Source organism: Ranitomeya imitator, chromosome 1 (assembly GCF_032444005.1).
Source record: "Ranitomeya imitator isolate aRanImi1 chromosome 1, aRanImi1.pri, whole genome shotgun sequence".
NCBI lineage: Eukaryota > Metazoa > Chordata > Amphibia > Anura > Dendrobatidae > Ranitomeya > Ranitomeya imitator.
The window spans coordinates 432,936,296-432,957,997 of NC_091282.1; the positions used below are offsets into that span (position 1 = coordinate 432,936,296).

Genomic DNA, 21,702 nt, shown 5'->3' on the forward strand with positions numbered 1-21,702 from the left:
AAAGGCCTATCGGCTGTTGTTAAGGGGTTAAATATTATTAATCACTTCAGTTTCCACTGCTGCAAATGGCAAATGATAATGTGCGGTACATCCCTCCATCTGTTGACTACGACAGTCATCTCAAATTTGTCAGCAGCTGGTTGGATATGGAAACTTGATCCATTAAGGTCACAAAAGACAATTCTCAAGTAATATTGCCTCTAGAGACAGCTTGGAAATCAAAGTGGAGGTGCATAATTTTTATTATACTTAAAGGGGTGTTCCCATAAACAAAAGTTCATTTTAATCATTAGATATTATAATAATAACTTCCGAAATTGGATGTGTTTAAATAAAATGTTCCTGTGCTGAGATAATCTAAGGGTACGTTCCCATGGTCATTAAACGCTGCTGGTTGGACTCTGCGTATATCTGCAGTGTCCAACCCGCAGCGACCAGATGATACAGCATAGTGGATGGGATTTCAAGAAATCCCATGTCCACTATGTGTGCACCGACGCCTGCGGCTTACCTGCGGAGACAGACATGCGGAGCATCTTTCCAGACAGCAGCATGTCTAATTATGTTGCGCAGATGCGAGTCTCTGCAAGTTAAATTTCACCCGTACAATGTATTGGTTCAATGAACACATGCGGAGTCACCAGCGTTCAAAAGCCGGCAGAACTTTGGATGCAGCGGACATGTGCTGCGTCCAAAGCGCTGTCTGATACTGAACGTTTGGACATAAATGTGCCCCTGCTGTTTACTGTGTAATGGCTGTGTCTGACCGTGCAGGAACAGGTCATACCACATCTCCTTGTTAGGGGGTTGAAAAACTATACAGATACTACAGCTACATGTTACCACATGGTCAGACACAGGAACATTTTTTTAATCACATCCAATTGTGGAAGTTATTATTATTCCAAAATATATTGATTAAAATGAACTTTTGTTCATGGGAAAATCCCTTTAACCCCTTAGCGACCGCCGATACGCCTTTTAACGGCGGCCGCTAAGGGTACTTAAACCACAGCGCCGTTAATTAACGGGTTAGGGCTAGGGTTAGGGCTAGGGTTGGGGCTAAATTTAGGGTTAGGGTTGGGGCTAAATTTAGGGTTAGGGTTGGGGCTAAACTTAGGGTTAGGCTTCTTTCACACTTACGTCGGTACGGGGCCGTCGCAATGCGTCTGCCCTACATACCGACGCACGTTGTGAAAATTGTGCACAACGTGGGCAGCAGCTGTAGTTTTTCAACGCATCCGCTGCCCAATCTATGTCCTGGGGAGGAGGGGGCGGAGTTACGGCCACGCATGCGCGGTCAGAAATGGCGGATGCGACGTACAAAAAAACGTTTAATTGAACGTTTTTTTGTGCCGACGCTCCGCCAAAACACAACTGATCCAGTGCACGACGGACGCAACGTGTGGCCATCCGTCACGATCCGTCGGCAATACAAGTCTATGGGCAAAAAACGCATCCTGCGGGCACATTTGCAGGATCCGTTTCTTGTCCAAAACGACGGATTGCGCAAGTGTGAAAGTAGCCTTAGGGTTAGGGTTAGGGTTGGGGCTAAAGTTAGGGCTAGGGTTGGGGCTAAAGTTAGGGTTAGAGCTGGGATTAGGGTTAGGGTTTGGATTAGGGTTGGTATTAGGGTTAGGGTTGGCATTAGGGTTACGCTTGGGATTAGGGTTAGGTTTGGGATTAGGGTTAAGGTTAGGGTTGTGATTAGGGGTGTATTGGGATTAGGGTTAGGTTTGAGGTTAGGGTTGAGATTAGGATTAGGGGTGTGTTGGATTTAGGGTTTTGATTAGGGTTATGGTTAGGGTTGACATTAGGGTTGTTTTGGGGTAAGGGTTGTGATTATGGTTAGGGTTAGTGATTAGGATTATGGATCGGGTTGGGATTAGGGTTAGGGGTGTGTTGGGGTTAGGGTTGGAGCTAGAATTGGGGGGTTTCCACTGTTTAGGTACATCAGGGGGTCTCCAAACACGACAGCCAATTTTGCGCTCAAAAAGTCAAATGGTGCTCCCTCCCTTCTGAGCTCTGCCGTGCGCCCAAACAGTGGGTTACCCCCACATATGGGGCATCAGCGTACTCGGGATAAATTGGACAACAACTTCTGGGGTCCAATTTCTCTTGTTACCCTTGTGAAAATAAAAACTTGGGGGCTACAAAATCTTTTTTGTGAAAAAAAAAATATTTTTTATTTTCACGACTCTGCATTCTAAACTTCTGTGAAGCACTTGGGCATTCAAAGTTCTCACCACACATCTAGATAAGTTCATTGGGGGGTCTAGTTTCCAAAATTGGGTCACTTGTGGGGGGTTACTACAGTTTAGGTACATCAGGGGCTCTGCAATCGCAACATAATGCCCACAGACCATTCTATCAAAGTCTGCATTCCAAAAAGGTGCTCCTTCCCTTCCGAGCTCTGCCGTGCGCCCAAACAGTGGTTTACCCCCACATATGGCACATCAGCGTACTCGGAATAAATTGGACAACAACTATTGCAGTCCAATTTCTCCTGTTACCCTTGTGAAAATAAAAACTTGGAGGCTACAATATCTTTTTTGTGGAAAAAAAAAATATTTTTTATTTTCACGACTCTGCATTCTAAACTTCTGTGAAGCACTTGGGCATTCAAAGTTCTCACCACACATCTAGATAAGTTCCTTGGGGGGTCTAGTTTCCAAAATGGGGTCACTTGTGGAGGGTTTCTACTGGTTAGGTACATCAGGGGCTCTGCAAACGCAACATAATACCCGCAGACCATTCTATCAAAGTCTGCATTCCAAAACGGCGCTCCTTCCTTCCGAGCTCTGCCGTGCGCCCAAACAGTGGTTTACCCCCACATATGGGGTACCAGCATACTCAGGACAAATTGGACAACAACTTTTGGGGTCCAATTTCTCTTGTTACCCTTGTGAAAATAAAAACTTGGGGGCTAAAAAATCTTTTTTGTGGAAAAAAAAAATATTTTTTATTTTCACGGCTCTGCATTATAAACTTCTGTGAAGCACTTGGGCATTCAAGGTTCTCACCACACATCTAGATAAGTTCCATGGGGGGTTTAGTTTCCAAAATGGGGTCACTTGTGGGGGATTTCTACTGTTTAGGCACATCAGGGGCTCTCCAAATGCGACATGGCGTCCGATCTCAATTCCAGCCAATTCTACATTGAAAAAGTAAAACGGCACTCTTTCTCTTCCAAGCTCTGCGGTGCGCCCTAACAGTTGTTTACCCCCACATATTGGTTATCAGCGTACTCAGGAGAAATTGCACAACAACTTTTGTGGTCTAATTTCTCCTGTTACCCTTGTAAAAATAAAAATTTGTGGGCAAAAAGATCATTTTTGTAGAAAAAATGCGATTTTTTTTTTTCACGGCTCTACGTTATAAACTTCTGTGAAGCACATGGGGGTTCAAAGTGCTCGCCACACATCTAGATAAGTTCCTTAAGGGGTCTAGTTTCCAAAATGGTGTCACTTGTGGGGGGTTTCCACTGTTTAGGCACATCAGGGGCTCTCCAAACGCGACATGGCGTCCGATCTCAATTCCAGCCAATTCAACATTGAAAAAGTAAAACGGCGCTCCTTCACTTCCAAGCTCTGCGGTGCGCCCAAACAGTGGTTTACCCTCACATATGGGGTATCAACGTATTCAGGAGAAATCGCACAACAACTTTTGTGGTCTAATTTCTCCTGTTACCCTTGTGAAAATAAGAATTTGTGGGCGAAAAGATCATTTTTGTGTAAACAAAAGCGATTTTTTATTTTCACGGCTCTACGTTATAAACTTCTGTGAAGCACTTGGGGGTTCAAAGTGCTCACCACACATCTAGATAAGTTCCTTAAGGGGTCTAGTTTCCAAAATGGTGTCACTTGTGGGGAGTTTCCACTGTTTAGGCACATCAGGGGCTCTCTAAACGTGACATTGCGTCCGATCTCAATTCCAGCCAATTCTGCATTGAAAAAGTCAAACGGCGCTCCTTCACTTCTAAGTTCTGCGGTGCGCCCTAACAGTGGTTTACCCCCACATATGGGGTATTGGCGTATTCAGGAGAAATTGCATAACAAAATTTATGGTTACATTTCTGTTTTTACACTTGTGAAAATAAAAAAAATGGTTCTGAATTAAGATGTTTGCAAAAAAAAGTTAAATGTTCATTTTTTCCTTCCACATTGTTTCAGTTCCTGTGAAGCACGTAAAGGGTTAATAAACTTCTTGAATGTGGTTTTGAGAACCTTGAGGGGTGTAGTTTTTAGAATGGTGTCACACTTCATTATTTTCTATCATATAGACCCCTCAAAATGACTTCAAATGTGATGTGGTCCCTAAAAAAAAATGGTGTTGTAAAAATGAGAAATTGCTGGTCAACTTTTAACCCTTATTACTCCCTAACAAAAAAAAATTTTGTTTCCAAAATTGTGCTGATGTAATGTAGATATGTGGGAAATGTTATTTATTAACTATTTTTCGTGACATATCTCTCTGATTTAAGGGCATAAAAATACAAAGTTTGAAAATTGCAAAATTTTAAAAATTTTCGCCATATTGCCGTTTTTTTCATAAATAATCGCAAGTAATATCGAAGAAATGTTAACACTAACATGAAGTACAATATGTCACGAAAAAACAGTCTCAGAATCACTGGGATCCGTTGAAGCGTTCCAGAGTTATAACCTCATAAAGTGACAGTGGTCAGAATTGCAAAAATTGGCCTGGTCATTAAGTACCAAATTGGCTCTGTCACTAAGGGGTTAAGAATTTGTTTTTTTGAAAGCTTGTGTGATCTATTGCTTCTTGGCTGAGCTGTGTTTTTTTTCTTTTTTGTGGATATCTTAGCTTTTACCTAAGCAGCTTTGGCAGGGTACTACATTCTTCTATATGATCCTTGTTATTGCTAGTAATTTTATATGGGAGTCACATGCTAGACCTGGTATTACTTATAGCAGTAGGTTTGCAATATATGTGCATCTTACCAGCTATCTGGCAGCTTCCAATGTTTACTGAAACGTCATCAAGTGCTGCAAGACCACAGTCCCAAAAACTTTTGCACCAACTGACAAATACTACCTGGGAAGAGAAATTGAGACACAGTCATTCAGGTTACGAACAATGTTATATGCACCTAAAAAGACAAGAGGTCACTTCTGCCATCCTGAAAAAAAGGGTTCAATCATGAAGAGAGGCAAAGCATGTTACCGTTAGAGCTAAGCAAACCTTTCAAGGTTCGGTTCTGATCGGTGAATGTCCCGATGTTCGCTGAACGGTTAGACACTCGAACCCTATTGACTTCAATGAGAGGCAAACCTAACACACAGACAACTGTTATGATCTGGTGGCCTTGGAGCAGCATGAGACGTAGTCTGGAGAAGGTGGTCCCTGTACTGACCGCAAACCCTGAACCTAGCAGCGCAACTAAAAGTAGCCGTGGGGGGTACCTAGCACTCCCTAGACCCCTCGGCACAGCCTAAGATCTAACTACCCCTAAAGACAGAAACAGGAAACCTATCTTGCCTCAGAGAAAATCCCAAAAGGATAGATAGCCCCCCACAAATATTGACTGTGAGAGGAGAGGGAAAAACATACGCAGAAATGAAATCAGATTTTAGCATAGGAGGCCAAACTAGCTAAAAAAAAAGAATAGAATAGAGTACTATGCGGTCAGTATAAAAATACTAGAAAATATCACCGCAGAAAATACGTATCACCACATCTGACTAAAGACATGGGGGGTATATCTGCATCTCCAGAGAAATATCTAGGCTGCAAAAAATCCTTCACAGACCAAGCTGGACAAGATAAAAACATGAAAATGCACAGAACTATAAGGTCCACTGCAGGTGGACAGCAAAAACAAAGCCAGGACTTATCTTAGTAGAAAAACACAGCAAACTGGAGAGACCAGCAGGGAAGTGAATCTTTCAAGAACAATGGACAACTGGCACTGACTAAAGGATCCAGCAAAGCTATATACTCCAGTCAGTTTTGCAATTAGTAGATACACCTGTCCACTCCTGCAGTCCAGGCACAACTGCATTACCCTCTACAACCACCGGAGGGAGCCCAAAAGCTGAATTCACAACAGACAACACCTTCAGGAGGGGGAGGGCAAAAAGCTACCAAACCAGCTAAAATTAAGTTCAGACACGAGGAAAAGTGGCATCAATTGACCCATCAATTGCGCTATAAATAATTTTAAACAAATTTGACGTGACTTCTGTATTTGATAAACAGCCAGGTGAAACTATCAGATACGGGCTGCAACCCTTAGCTGTCACCATTAGCAAGGCTGGTTATCAAGAATAGAGGGGTCCCTTCCCTGTTTATTTAATTATTTAAATAAATAATTAAAAAGATGGAGTGGAGTTCCCCAAATTTTGGACAAAGAGCCAAACTAAGGCTGACAGCTGGGAGCTAGTATTCTCCGGCTGGTAATGGGCCTAGCCATTACAGCTTTTTCCACGTTGCTCGGGCTGATGTCAATAAGTTGTACTGAGTTCATTGGCTGTGAACTCCCAGGGCCTTTCTCAAGGCACCACGAGTGTGAGGACTATGTCATGTTCGCGGTGACGTCAGTCAGGTCATAGGAGTTCACCGCAAGATACTGAGCTACTTAGTGTCTCTGCTGGATGGAAGACTGTATAGTCACATCAGGCAACAATGCAGCCTGCCATGTAGATGTAGCAGTACTAGACCCATCGTGAGACAAATGAATTATTATCTTCTACAGGTAAGGAATATTGTTGTTTATAATTTTCATTCTGGTGCAGGATACCATGGCTTCTGTGGACTGGGCGATGACATGAGTATGGTTTAATTTAGATTCGTTAAAAGAAGTCTGTGTCATTCTTTCAATGAAAGGACTTTATTCTGGGTGTGTGATTATTTACAATATAACTATAGGATTAGCAATGGAGAGGTGTCTTATAGACACCTCTCCATTACTAAGCCGTGGGCTTGATGTCACTGGACGATACAAACAAACACAATAATCAAGAAGCACGTAGTCGTATAAATAGCTGAGAGCATTATTCAATGATTTAGCTCTCCCAAAAGTCAGAAGTATACTTAGTAGGTGTACTACTCCAAATAGAACATTTGAAAACCAGCAAAAAAAGGAATATAAACACCAAAATTATATTAAAATGTAAACTTTTATTATGTTGTTATATAAAAAAAAATTTTAATCAAACTCACACATGACAGAAAAAATAAATAAAAATCCGACATGCAAAAGAAGAGGGAAAAAACAACCGATACACTAGAGGTAGGACACAAGTCCACTATATGACCAGGGTGAGTCAATAAGAGTATTATAATGTTAATCATCCCAAGCAAGTGCTTTACATCTTTTTGAGCACTATTATCCCATGATGTACTCTAATCTAGTGCATCCAATGAAAGGTGACATCAACCCACAAATATGAACACTACTTGCCACCACCACAGGGCAAGTGGGAAGAGTCGGGCAAAGCACCAAAATTGGTGCATCTTTTCTGTGGTGTCTGCGGGCTGCTATTTCCAAGCAGGAGGGGACTAATATCCATGCTTTAGCTTGGCTGGCGGCTGATGAATACTCCAGCTGGACCCGTCGAAGCACTTACCGTGCGAAACGGCCGTCGTCCACACTCCAATACTGCACCCTCCTCTGTACCTGATGTCCTGACGGATGTATCATATATTTTTCCAATAAAAGTTCACGAATTACACAGCCAGAATTGGGTGAGTGTCGCATATTTCTTTTTTACTACATTGTGGATCTTATACACTTTTATGCAGAGCACCATATACCCACAGCTGTTGTGACACCTGCTATTCGGTGGTTCTCTACCAGTCCTGACTAGAGAAGTTTGTAGTTTTTCTAGTGCCGTCCTGCCTCTCTATTACTACACATACAGCTCTGCTACATCAAGGCACAGAGCTCAGCTACATCAAGGCACAGAGCCCAGCTACATCAACAGGCTCTGCTGCTTCAACACATTCAACTCAGGTACATCATCAAAAACACACACAGCTTAGTTACATCATCAAAACACACACATAGCTCAGCTACATCATCAAAACATGCTTATATCTCAGATACATCATCAACACAGTGTATAATTATTTTTTTTTCATGCAAGCATGTGACTGATCACATGACCTGAAAAGATCCATCTGCTAGCAACCAGCATTTGCAGCCTCCCTGCAGGTTTAGAAATGTGCAAGCCCTGGTAGCTTCCTTTCCTGCCCTGCATTGATCAGATTCATCAATGTCGGACAGGAGGAAAGCATCCTGTGCCATTACATAGATCTCTCAGTGATCAGGGAGAATGCTGTGTCAGTGTTTTTTCGATAATGAAAGATGCCTCCAGACTATAAGATGCACTCACTATTTATCCAGAATTTTTTTTAGCAAGAAACATGGTAAATACTTATGTACATGTTTAAAGTTCTTGTTCTGAATATTGATCCAGTTGATCGATCAAGGAAGGGTAGACTGGATCATTCATTATAGTTGTACCTATACCCCACATCCTTTAGTCTTTCACATACCTCGGTTGAACTTGATGGACATGTGTTTTTTCAACTGTACTAACTATGCAACTATTTAATCCTTTATTGTCTACTGTAGATTGTAAACCCTCTCTCCTTCAGTAGCAGGCTAACCCTCAGTAAGTTCACCTTTATGTCCCCTTAGAAGCTCTAAGTTAAAGCTGTACTTTGAGGAGATAAAAAATGTACTGTCCCTGCCATTATAAACTATAAAGATGAGATGCCCAGTGCACTACTATTATCTTTAGAACACTTGTAATTCAGTGCAATAGGAGCTGCTCCTCACTGTTCCCCCTCCCATCTTGAACAATACCTTACACACCAGTGTTCAGCTCCCCGCTGTGAGAAACAGCCAGTCTGAGAAGAGGGGGCATAGCTACATGCCTTGTTCTCTGCAGAGAAACAGCTATTAGGCTACGTTCACATTAGCGTCATGCGACGCTGCATCGTCGACGCACGACAACGCATGCGTCATGCGCCCCTATCTTTATCATTGGGGACGCATGCGTTGCGTTGTCGTGCGTTTTCGGTAAAACGCACGACGCATGCGTCGTTTCACCGCACCTGGGTGGCGTCAGAGACGCTATATGTTGCATTTTTGTAGCGTCCAAAAAACGCACGCGTCGCACTTGCGTCGCTCGTGCGTCGTCAATGCGTTACAATTTCCCATTGAAACCTATTGACAACGCACTTGCGTCGCGTGTGTGCGTCGTGCGTGCGTTGTGCGACGCATGCGTCGTTAGATAAAATTAAACAAAAAAGTGTCTAGACAGTGTCTAGACAGTGCAAACAGTGATAAAAACATCCCCCATATATAAAGAAAATGTTTGGATTGTGTGTCACTTCTGCTGCAGGCTACACATGAGACTAGACACTACTAGACACACTACAAGATTGTCTTTTCATCTGCTGTCCAGAGATGTAAGTATAGAATGATTCTGTGCATTTTCTACATGTTTTTTAAAATTGTTTTTGCAAGTTGTGTATTATATTCTGCACTGTGGTTTTTTAAAGATATTGTTGTATTTTTAGTCTGGTTGTGATGTATGGCGTTGTATAGGATGGCGTTTCATTGTCTGCGGCCTTGATTATTGTTCATTCCAGGATAGATTTTTCTTTTCCATTTATTGGTTTGGTGGTGTTTTTTGTATTCAGTTGTGATGTTTTATTCTTGCGTTATATGATGGCGTTTAATAGTCTCCGGCCCTGTCGGTTTTATTGTAAAGTATGGTAGTATAGAATGAGTCTGAGCCCTTTTATTACATTTAATAATTTTTTATTGCAAGTTGTGTATTATGTTCAGCACTGTGGTTGTGTAAAGACATTGTTGTATGTTTCTGGTTGTGATGTATGGCGTTGTATGGCCTTTTATATTGTATCCGTCCCTGTTGGATTTATTGTAAAGTATGGTGTGTTTGTTTCTGCCCTTAATTTTTGGGGGTTGTTAATTTTTACCTTTGTAAAAATTGTTGTTTGCTCAGCGTTAGTTTAGTTGGAGTGCAATGTTCTTTGTGGTTGAAATGAAAATGTTTTTTTTATTTTTTATATTGCTGGATTGTGCATAGGAGCATAGGATCAATGTTATTTTGCTCTTTTTTTCAGAATCAGAATTGCATTATGGCCAGCGATTCCAGCAACACCCCACCGCTGACGAGTCCGGTGAGTACATGATCTACTATTGCTTACTATATTCGCTGTCATTTGTAGATGGGTCACTCAACTTTTTGGTAAACTATTTTGCAGGCTTCTTCAAGTGAGGAGGAAAACCAGGAGGAACAGAGGGAGCAGGAGCAGAGACCACGGGGCCAAGCCGTGGTTGCAGGACGGAGAGTAAGTTTTTATTTCAAACCTATTCATTTTTTTTCTGTAATTTTTTTGTTTTTGCGGGTATGGGGGGTGGTGGGAGGGGGTGGTGGTGTTTGTGGTAGGTGGCGGTGGAGGAGGTAGGGACAACTTTTTTTTTTGTATCTTGCAAACATTAATATTTTCCATTTATTCTAGGTTTCACAACGGGCCCTGGATGAACCACTGGATATCGACATGATGGTGGCATCCATAGAAGCACGGGGCCCGTTGTGGGACAGCCGTGACCCCCGGCACGCGGACCAGGGCATATTGCGGCGTCTGTGGTTAGAGGTGGCACAATCGCTGTGGGATGGCTTCGACAGCGCTTCCCCCAAGGCCAAAGCTAGTTTCCGTAAGTATTTACAAAATGCTGCTGTGACCCATCATGCCAGGATTACAGAACCGTCTGTGATGTCTTCTATTGGTATTGCACACGGTTGCGTAATCGTTTTCAATATATTCTCTAAAACATTTTTTATTTTTTTAATTTATACACAGTTAAACAATTGAGGACCAGATGGCGCTCCATGAAGGACCGCTTCAGGAGGGGCCTGAAAAAGGAGGGACAGACCCGTAGTGGTGCTGCAGCTTCAAGGACCTCAGTGTACAAGTACAACCGTATATTGCAGTTCTTGCGACCGGTCCTTGAAAGCAGAGAGTAAGTATAGTACCTATGCACACACCTAGTTTTTACAACATGCATATTCACCTACTATATTCCAGCCACGTAGCTTATTGCCCAGCCATTTATTTTGGCAAGTACAAAGTATAGAAATGAAGAAAAAAAGGCAAGCTCACCGAGGCGTGAAAAGTAAAAAATACATACTTTTATCCTCTTCAATAATAAGCAGAGGATGAAACATCAGCACAATACAATAGACACTATCTACACGTTTCAGGTGACAGGGAACATCCGACCTGAAACGCGTAGATAGTGTTTTTATTGTATTGTGCAGATGTTTCATCCTCTGCTTCTGATTGAAGTGAATAAAGTATTTATTTTTTACTTTTCACGCCTCGTTGACCTCGAATTTTTTATTCATTTCTGGTCTTCTCACACTTGACACAGCGGCTCCCTTCTGGGATTACTACAATGGAGAGCTTGACTTACTAGTAATTTCCCTGAAATCATAAGTATACAGAAAACAGAAAGATAGTAGATTGGCCATGCCCAGGCAATATTTCATAGTGGAGTAGTATAGTGCCCATCCAGGTGTATCCCAGTTTTTTTATACACAAAAAATTTAAATATAATAGACACGGCATACCTTCAACTGCAAGGCAGGTTATGTTCCCATGGTTGCTCAGCTCGCAGGACCTGTGATGACGTCTCGGTCACATGACCGTGACGTCATGGCAGTTCCAACGTAAGCATAATTGTCTGGCGTTACAAACCGCAACCATGGGTGACTATTTGTAATTAAATAAATGCATTTTTTTTTAATATTGATGGTGCATATGCAGTGTCAATATTAAAAATAGGTTAATATTAATGGCGGCAATGGATACCTGGCGGTAAAGTTAATTAATGACGCATGTGAAATGTGATATTTAGTATACTAATGGTTTCCTTATGTTTTCACAGAACACACAGCAGCACCCGCGAGGCTGTCCGACCCTCTGGAGCAGTCCTTTGTGAAGCGCCATCTGAACTGTCGCAGCCATCCCACAGCGAGAGCAGGTCTGCACCACCACAATCTGGCGAACCGGCAGCCGGTCCATCAGATGTTCCCCTGGCCGAGGCCTCTGTTGCTCCTTCCTTCGGGTCTTCCCGACAGCGTCAGCAGGCCTCGGACAGGGCGGTCATGCCCGAATTTTTACATTTGAGCACCGTATTTCAGAATGGTTTCAAGGCGCTGTGCGATAAAATGTCCAATATCGAACGGCGTCTTGAAAACATCGAAACGGATCTCTCGAGGCCGGCCAAACATTTTTTTAGTGCCATTCACAAGGGCATGGTTGAACATCTTACGCCGGAACTCCAGATTTCGGTCATGCAGGGCTGCAACAATGCATATGTCACTGCTCTGCAGCAGGCTCGGGTCATGCAGTCAGCGACAAATGTGCCCGCAGTACCATCACTGGCTGCCATGACTCCGACTCCTGCTGCAGAGCACCACCACAGAGCTCCGCGTGCCGAGGGCCACCGCCACCACAGAACAGAGCCCCAAAGTTCAGAGCATGCCAGGCCTTCAAGGGCACACAGACGGGAAGCCGACCCACACCCAGAGGGAGAGAGGAGGAAAAAAAAGAAGAAGAAGACGACGACGACAAGCACTACGACCTTGGCTATGGCTGCTCCCAAAACTACCACCAGAACACAGCCTGGGTCGACCCGGAGCACACCAAGTACCCAGGCTGGGTCTACACGGAGTACACCCAGTACCCAGCCTGGGTCTACAAGGAGTACACCTACACAGCCTGGGTCTACCCGGAGCCGAAGTAGCCAGCCAAGGACACTGGTCGTCCCTCCTCCTCCCTCACCTCCTGCTTTGGCAGTCTCGCCACCATCAACTGGCTGGGTTGATGTCGGCATCCCGTCTAGTGTCATAGACTATGCTGCTTCCTCCCCCTCGTCCTCCTCCTCGGTCTCCTCGACACCCCCAAAAAGTGGGGGATATCAATCCCCTTTAATCGCTGATGTTGATACCCCCTAACATTTCCCATTTCTTTTTTTTTGTGTCCCTAAATAAAATTGTAATTTTTTTTTTCTTAAATTAGTTTTTATTGTCTCAAATAAAGTTTGCACCAAATCACACCTTGCGCCGTATACACAAATCTTGTCTTTGTAACACCTGATGTGCAATGTCTGACAATATTTTATCAATTTTTTTTTTCATTTTTTTATAGGGCTGTCGCTCATTGTACTATCAGATGTTACAAACACAAACAGCATTGCTCAATATGTCAAGTGTAAAATGTACCATCACACAACGATTTCATTATCGATAAAGTTGGTTTTTGTGTGTAACCAACGTTATCTTTTCTGAAATCGTAAAACGATTAGGCCCCTTCTGTGAGATTTTTGGTGTCAGCGAATGATTTGGAATTTTTTGGGGTAACTGGTCACACGCTGTCATTGTTGGATCGGCGAGTTCGACACCGATCCAGCGATGTCTTTGTTTTAAACAAGGGAATATTGGGTTACTAGCGCAGTGTATTAAACACTCAAATAAAAAGTGAACAATACCCCACAAATATAAAAAGGTGTCAACCACGTCCCTCGCCGTCATCTTTCAACACTGACTGACACTGTGATTCCCGCCCGTAAAGCAGAGCACACCGTTGACTTAATAATAAACGCTGTGCTGTGCTTTAGGGCTGGCACAGTACGGAAAGCTGACGGCGATGGACGTGTCACACACCGGAATGTAAGGGTTTTTTGTATTTTTTAAAATTACATTTACAATGGTAAACATCGTGAGTGCGGCCATAACATGGGGACTTGCTCTTTTTTGGTCGCTGGAGAGCTGTCTGTGTGACAGCTCTCCAGCAACCACGCGACAAATAAACAACGATCACGGTCCGGTCGTATCACTGGTCGGTCTCGTTGGATAATAGTTTTATTAATGTACCTTAAGAATATTGGTCAGGTGAGGTGGTAGCAATGTTCACAGTGTCGCCACTATTTGACTCTGGACGATTTCTAGCATCCTGAGCACAATAGTGTTAACTCTGTAGAGTTTTGCAAACATGATCGTCTCCCTCCTTGTCAAGCCAGGTTCCATATGCAAATAGTCTGCAGGATTAAAAATGGTTGACAAGGTGGGAGCCGATCATGTTATACGTCAAAACTATGGAACACACAAATTTTGTGGGACACACATTACTTTCAATAAAATTGGATTTTACAATTCTATTACTATGGAAAAACGTATGGGAGATTTGTTTTTTGAAAACAGAAAGGCACAAGAACTTTATTTCAAAACACAACGCATTAGACAATCAGGGGACATTATAACAATAACCTTACATAGGATGGTTAAATGACATGGACTCCATAGTGTTTACATGACATCATAATAACAAGAAGAATTAAACCATTTGATCTTGCCATGAAACACGGCCAACATCTGAAACAAAGTATGCAGCAAATTGGTCCCTCATATGAGCAATCTCCACAGTTGTCCGCAGAGGATGATCTTGATAATCAGGCAATGGATTTTGTATGGGTTCATCGAGTTCCACGTTGACTCTCTCTTTATCAATAATAAAATTGTGGAGAACCACACACGCCTTCACCACCTCATCCACTGTCTCAATTTTCAAATTTATAGCGGATCCTAAGATACGCCACTTCGAGACCAGGATGCCAAAGGCGCACTCCACAGTTCTTCTGGCCCTGGACAGTCTATAATTAAAAATACTTTTGGTGCGGTCCAACCCCCGACTGGAGTACGGTTTAAGTAGGTTGCCACTCATTTGAAAAGCCTCATCCCCAACCACAACAAATGGCAGGGCCGGGCCTTCGGTGTTGGGAAGAGGTCGTGGATGGGGGAAATTAAAATTGTTCTCGTATAATCTTCGGCCCATGTCTGACTCCTTAAATGTCCGTGAATCATTTGCACGGCCAAACGCTCCAATGTCCACAGCGAGAAACCTGCAGTCCGCACCTGCAATTGCCATGAGCACGGTGGAAAAGTATTTTTTATAATTAAAAAAAAGAGATCCACTTCTGGAAGGCTTGGTAATCCTAATGTGCTTCCCATCCACGGCTCCAATACAGTTAGGGAAAGAACACACTTGTTCGAATTTTTGGGCGTTGGCCTGCCATATTTCTCTTGTAGGGATGGGTAAAAATTCCTCCCGTAGGTTGTCCCACAATGCGCGGCATGTGTCGGCAATAATACCAGACAGTGTGGAGACTCCAATCCGAAACTGGAAATGCAGTGATCTCAATGTCTCTCCGGTAGCAAGGAAACTGACAAGAAGAAAAATAAATAAATGTAATTAATTAAATTGATTTGAAAAAATTTTTCATTCTTAATTACAATCCCCCAGCCCACAATAGCAAAACACGTTACTTTAAAAAATGGCAAGAACATATAAATCCTTCACATTGCATTACGTACCGTAGAGTCACCAGCAGACGTTCCTCGGGGGAAATCGATTTACGGAGCTGCGTGTCCTGCCTGGAAATGCTTCCTTCCACCAGACGCAGCAGATATCGGAAGCTGTTTTGTGACATCCTGGTGTATTCAAAGTATTTCTCCTGGTTCTCATTTAATTCACCAAACAGACAATGGTAGGCTCCACGACTCTCTCGGACTTCCACTATAGGGTGTAGCCAAAAACGCCGACGACTCCTTCTCCGTAGTTTGTCTCTTTTCCTCTGTTCATGACAGGCAATAGCATAAGCAATAGCAAGGGCTAATTCCAGCTCAAAATTGAGGTAGATACTCTCCATGGGACGATCCATCTTGATGCTGTATGGTTGGAAATAATCTATGTCGGGGTATATATACCACTATTACATTAATACCCACCCTCATCTACCCATTGGTGGCATTATCTATTGTCTAGACACTAGACCCACCCTCTTCTATTCATTGGTGGTGTTATCTAGTGTCTAGACACTAAATTGTTTGTAAAGATATAATCATTGTTTGACAACGCATGCATCGTAAAACGCTGCATTTTTTTGTAAAAACGCAACAAAAACGCACAAAAAACGCTGCGTTTTACGACGCATCCGTCCGACGCTTGCGTCAAAAAAGGTGCGTTTTTGCGTGCGTTTCCGATCCGTCGTGCGTTGCGTCGGCGACGCAGCGTCGCATGACGCTAATGTGAACGTAGCCTTACAGAAGAATGGCTGATAGTAACCACATGGAGCTGCACACTGAAGTACCTTCCCAGATGGGAGGGGTGAGCAGTGAAGAGAGGCTCCTGTGACTCCAGCGCCCTGATAATGTTTCCTAGTATATAATACTGTCATGTAAGGATTAAACATTTTATTAAAGTTACAGTGGGTGAAATAAGTATTTGATCCCCCATTTTGTAAGTTTGCCCTCTGACAAAGACATGAACAGTCTATAATTTTAAGGGTAGGTTAATTTTAACATTGAGAGATAGAATATAAAAAATAAAATCCAGAAAATCACGTTGTATAAATTATATACATTTATTTGCATTTTGCAGTGAGAAATAAGTATTTGATCCCAGTGGCAAACAAGACAATACTTGGTGGCAAAACCGTTGCTGGCAAGCACAGCAGTCAGACTTTCTTGTAGTTGATGATTAGGTTTGCGCACATGTCAGGAGGAATTTTGGTCCACATTTATTTGCAGATCATCTCTAAATCATCAAGATTTTTGAGGCTGTCGCTTGGCAACTTGGAGCTTCGAATCCCTCCATAAGTTTTCTATGGGATTAAGGTCTGGAGACTGGCAAAGCCGCTCCATGACCTTAATGTGCTTCTTTTTGAGCCACTCCTTGGTTGCCTTGACTGTATGTTTTAACTCATTGTCTTGCTGTCTCCTGGTGAAGGGAAGGAGGTTCTCACTCAGGATTTTACGGTACATGGCTCCATCCATTCTTCCATGTGAAGTAGTCCTGTGCCCTTAGCAGAGAAACACCAACAAAACATGTTTCCACCTCCATGCTTGACAGTGGGGATGATGTTCTTTTGGGTCTATAGGCAACATTTCTCTTCCTCCAAACACAGTGAGTTTACTTAATATTAAAGACCTCAATTTTTGTCTCATCTGACCACAGCACCTTCTCCCAATCAATCACAGATTCATCCAGGTGTTCATTGGCAAACTTCAGACGGGCCTGCACATCTGCCTTCTGAGCAGGGGGACCTTGCAAGCACTGCAGGATTTTAAACCTTTTTAGGCGTAATGTGTTACCAATGGTTTTCTTGGTGACTGTGGTACCAACTGCCTTGAGATCATTTTTCCTTCCCAGAGCCATAACTTAATTTTTCCATCAATATGGCCATGTGGGGGCTTATTTTTTGCAGAATGAGTTGTACTTTTGAACAACACCATTGGTTTTACCATATTTTGTACTAGAAAATGGGAAAAAAATCCAAGTGCGGGGAAATTACAAAAAACGTGCAATCCCATACTTGTTTTTTGTTTGGCTTTTTTGCTAGGTTCATTAAATGCTAAAACTGACTATTATGATCCTCCAGGTCATTAAGAGTTCATGGACACCAAACATGTCTAAGTTCTTTTTTATCTAAGTGGTGAAAAAAAATTCCAAACTTTGCTAATAAAAAAAAAAAATGCAATTTTTCGATACCCGTAGCGTCTCCATTTTTCATGGTCTCGGGTTATTTCTTCATGCCCAGCTGACATTTTTAATGACCATTTTAGTGCATATACGATCTTTTGATCACCCGTTATTCCATTTTAGTGTTATGTTGCAGCGACCCAAAAAACGTAATCCTGGCATTTTGACTTTTTTTCTCGCTACGCTGTTTAGTGATCATGTTAATGCTTTTTTTATTGATAGGTCGGGCGATTCTGAATGGCACTGACAACCATAGCGGTCTCAAGGAGACCTCTGGTTGTCATGTCGACGAACCGGTGACCCCCAATCACGTGACAGGGTCATTGGTGAGTGTATTTTTGGCCCCATGGTCAGAAGCGCAATTTAAATGCGGCTGTCAGAGTTTGATAGTGGCATTTAACTAGTTAATAGCCGTGGGTGGATCGCGATTCCACCTGCGGCTATTGCGGGAACATGTCAGCTGTTCAAAACAGCTGACATGCCCTGGAAAAGATGTGGTCTCACCGCCAGAGCCCACATCAAAGGGAGGGATACTGACATTAGTGTACTAATACTTCCAATGTCAGTAAGGGGTTAATGCAGGTAATGAGTTGATTAGGAGCGTCTAACTGGTCTGTAGGAGCCAGAACTCTTAATGGTTGGTAGGGGATCAAATACTTATTTCTCACTGCAAAATGCAAATATATTCATATAATTTATACAATGTGATTTTCTGGATTTTATTTTTGATATTCTATCTCTCAATGTTAAAATTAACCTACCCTTAAAATTATAGACTGTTCATGTCTTTGTCAGTGGGCAAACTTACAAAATCAGCAAGGGATCAAATATTTATTTCCCCCACTGTATTCCAACTTCAAGCTCTACTGACTTGAATGCTTATTGGATGAAGTAGATCAGGTGATGTGTACTCGTGTAATCAGGAAGGGTGCGGCCTAAGGATACAACTCCAGTTTATCAATATGTGCAGAATTACTAGACAGCTTGTTTTCTTCAGATAAAATGGACCAAAAAAAGATTTAACTCTCTGAAAAATCAAAAACTGTGATGCAACACTCTTGAAATTGCTAAGATATTGGGGCGTGATCACAGAACTATCAAAACTTTTCTTGCAAATAGTAAAAAAAAGTGTTGGGAAAAAAAAGACATACATTAATGGCCAAAGATTGAGGACTGAAATGTGACGTGACCAGGAACCCATTATCCTCCTGTGCTGTCACATTCCAGAACTGCAACATCCCTGGAGTGCCAGAAGTACAAGGTATTAAGTGCTCAGAGACCATGGTAAGGGAGGCTGAAACCTGACCGCCACTGAATAAGACACATACCATAAGTTGAAAGACCAAGATCAAGTACTTATTTTCCCCACTGTATGCATAATTTCCCAAGTTAATGTGTAAATATTCTATACCTTGCATGTCATAGGTTTATTTATGTTGATTTCAGCTTGAAGCCAGACACTTTTGGGTGACTCTCGCACAGACCAGATCTTTTCTTGAACAACTTGGTTCTCTTCAAAGATGTAAACAGCCAAAGAATCACTCACTTTTGAAAACCCATAAAGTGTATAAAAAAATCGTAGGCAATATTGCATATTTCCTGGAAGGGATGGACCATAGAGACGTCCAACATATCCGGATTGAGAGGAAAACCTTGTGTTTGCCAGCATGAAATGACCTGAAAATAATACAGATAGTTGTCACACCACCTACAAAAACTATTTATTTTCCTCCCAGGGAGAATTTTCATTTTGGGTTGTTGTAGTCTAGTTTGTTGCAAATGCTAAAAGGAGTTGTCCACAACTGCACAACTCCTTAAAGGGAACCTGTCATCTGAATTTGGCGGGACTGGTTTTGGGTCATATGGGCGGAGTTTTCAGGTGTTTGATTCACCCTTTCCTTACCCGCTGGCTGCATGCTGGCTGCAATATTGGATTGAAGTTCATTCTCTGTCCTCCATAGTAGACGCCTGCACAAGGCAAGATTGCACCTTGTGCAGGCATGTACTACGGAGGACAGAGAATGAACTTCAATCCAATATTGCAGCCAGCATGCAGTCAGCGGGTAAGGAAAGGGTGAATCAAACACCCAAAAACTCCGCCCATATGACCCAAAACCAGTCCCACCAAATTCAGGTGACAGAGTCCCTTTAACCCAGGATGCCACATAGATAATAAAAAAATCAACCTCTACATAGTATTGGTCAAAGACACCACATGTCCATGTAATAGTTTTCCTTGATGTTATTGGATTGTGCACATTGTAGATTCAGACTGAGGGCAGCAAAACCAAGAAGGAACACATATAGAAATATATATAGTAAAGAAATATGTGAAACATACGAGAATATGGTAAATCTTAGATTTCTCAATTTAACCCCTCTTTACTCTGGTGATAGTTTAACACACCCTTGGCATTCTTTCAAGCAGCTTAATCACGTAGTCAGCAGGAATAGCTTTCCAGCAGTCTTGAAGAATTTCCAGTGGCACTGAGCACTTGTTGCCGACTTTCCCTCATTCTACAGTGCAATTCATCCAAAACCATCCCTTTTAGGTTAAGATCAGGTGATTGTGTAGGCCATGTCATCCAATGCAGCACTCCATCACTCTCCTTCTTGTTCAAATAGCCCTGAATATGTTTGGGGTCATTGTCCTGTTGCAACACAAAAAAAGGTTCCACTAAGTACATACCAGATGGGATAGCATTTATAAGCAGAATGCTGTGGTAGCCATTCTTGGAAAGTGTGCCTTGAGTTAGGAATGTCACAAGCAAAGCATCCTTACATGATCCCACCTCCTCATCAATGTATCATGGTGAGCATCACATATATATAGAAACCATCCACTCATCTTAACTGCGTCTCACAAAGACATGGCGGTCGGTACCAAAAATCTCAAATTTTACCTCATTAGACCACATTACAGATTTTGGCTGATATAATGTCCAGTCAAGGTGTTACTTGGCCCAAACAAGTCTCCTCTTGTTATTAACAGACCTCAGTAGATGCTTTTTTTCAGCTATCTGACCATTAAGTCCTGCCTCTCACAGTCTCACTTGGATAGTTGATGTTGACAAGTGTCTGCTATTTGATGTCTGTGCATCATGTATGAGGGCCATTATCTGAGGTGCTGTCAACTTACAGTTTCTTAAGATGGCAACCTTAATGAACTTGTCCTTTGTAGCATAAATAATTCTTGGTCTTCCTTTCCTATAGTGGTCCTCATGTTTTTTAGTTTAATCATCGCGATTTATGGTTTTCATGAATGCTCTTAAGGATACCTTCAAGGTTCTAGCAATTTTCCAAATTGAGTGATGCTTTGGTATTAAATCAATGATGGACTGTCATTGCTTTTTACTTATTTGAGTGGTTCTTTCAATACTCAGGCTTAGAACAGTTGTTGAATAGGGCTCAGCACTGTATGGAACTGTGTACCAGCAAAGTCTCTGCAAAACACACATGATGGTCACAAACACTTTCTGTTTCACACGTGCTTCTTTACTCCTTGCTTCCATACCTGTTGCATTTCTGGTTTTGCTGCCTTCAGTCTAAATCTAAAATGTGCACATTACAATAAAAACAAGGAAAACCAATGCAGGAACAGTTGTGTCCAAACTTTTGACTGGTACTGCATATATCTCTCAGACTGGCACCATTCCTCCTATTTTATTCCTGCTGCTCCCATGAGTAAGCCGTTTTTTGTTTTATTTTTAAATCCATGATACGGTTCCAGAGATATGCAAATTTTTATGGTGTTTACCAAGGGGACATTGCTCATAACATTCTCTGAGGGTGTGTCTTAAGCTTATTTTGCCACGTACCCTTGTTAAAGACCGTAAAAAACAGCACCACATACTGTATAAAGGTTTGCAAATTTACAAGAGTATGGCAGATTAAAAAAAAAACCTGAATACAAAAGGGTGTAGCAAGCAGTAGGAATAAAATAAGAGCAAAAACTGGCCACTTTTGACTTGGTGACAGGACCTCTTTGGCTTCTCAGGTTACAATAAATAACACATTTATAGTAGTATAAGTCACTTGTACGTTCCAAAAACTTAAAGGGAACCTGTCACCACGTTTTTTCAAGATGAGCTAAAA

At 42.2% G+C, this 21,702-nt stretch overlaps 2 protein-coding genes across 2 annotated transcripts in view; both read right to left on the minus strand.

Moving 5' to 3' along the window:
* MAMDC2 (MAM domain containing 2) overlaps positions 1 to 21,702 on the minus strand; it is a 173,428-nt gene that overhangs the window by 24,370 nt on the left and 127,356 nt on the right. Inside the window, exons 9-10 of the mRNA XM_069763557.1 lie at positions 19,019 to 19,284; positions 4,965 to 5,058 (exon numbers count right to left, since the gene is read on the minus strand). Coding sequence (XP_069619658.1) covers positions 4,965 to 5,058; positions 19,019 to 19,284 — 360 coding nt within the window. The remainder of the gene's footprint in view (positions 1 to 4,964; positions 5,059 to 19,018; positions 19,285 to 21,702) is intronic.
* On the minus strand, positions 14,323 to 15,825 carry LOC138675416 (uncharacterized). Its single transcript, XM_069763568.1, has 2 exons — positions 15,441 to 15,825; positions 14,323 to 15,289 (listed from the first exon to the last, which is right to left on the minus strand). Exons 1-2 carry the CDS (start codon positions 15,785 to 15,787, stop codon positions 14,404 to 14,406), a joined length of 1,233 nt encoding a protein of 410 aa, XP_069619669.1. The 5' UTR covers positions 15,788 to 15,825; the 3' UTR covers positions 14,323 to 14,403.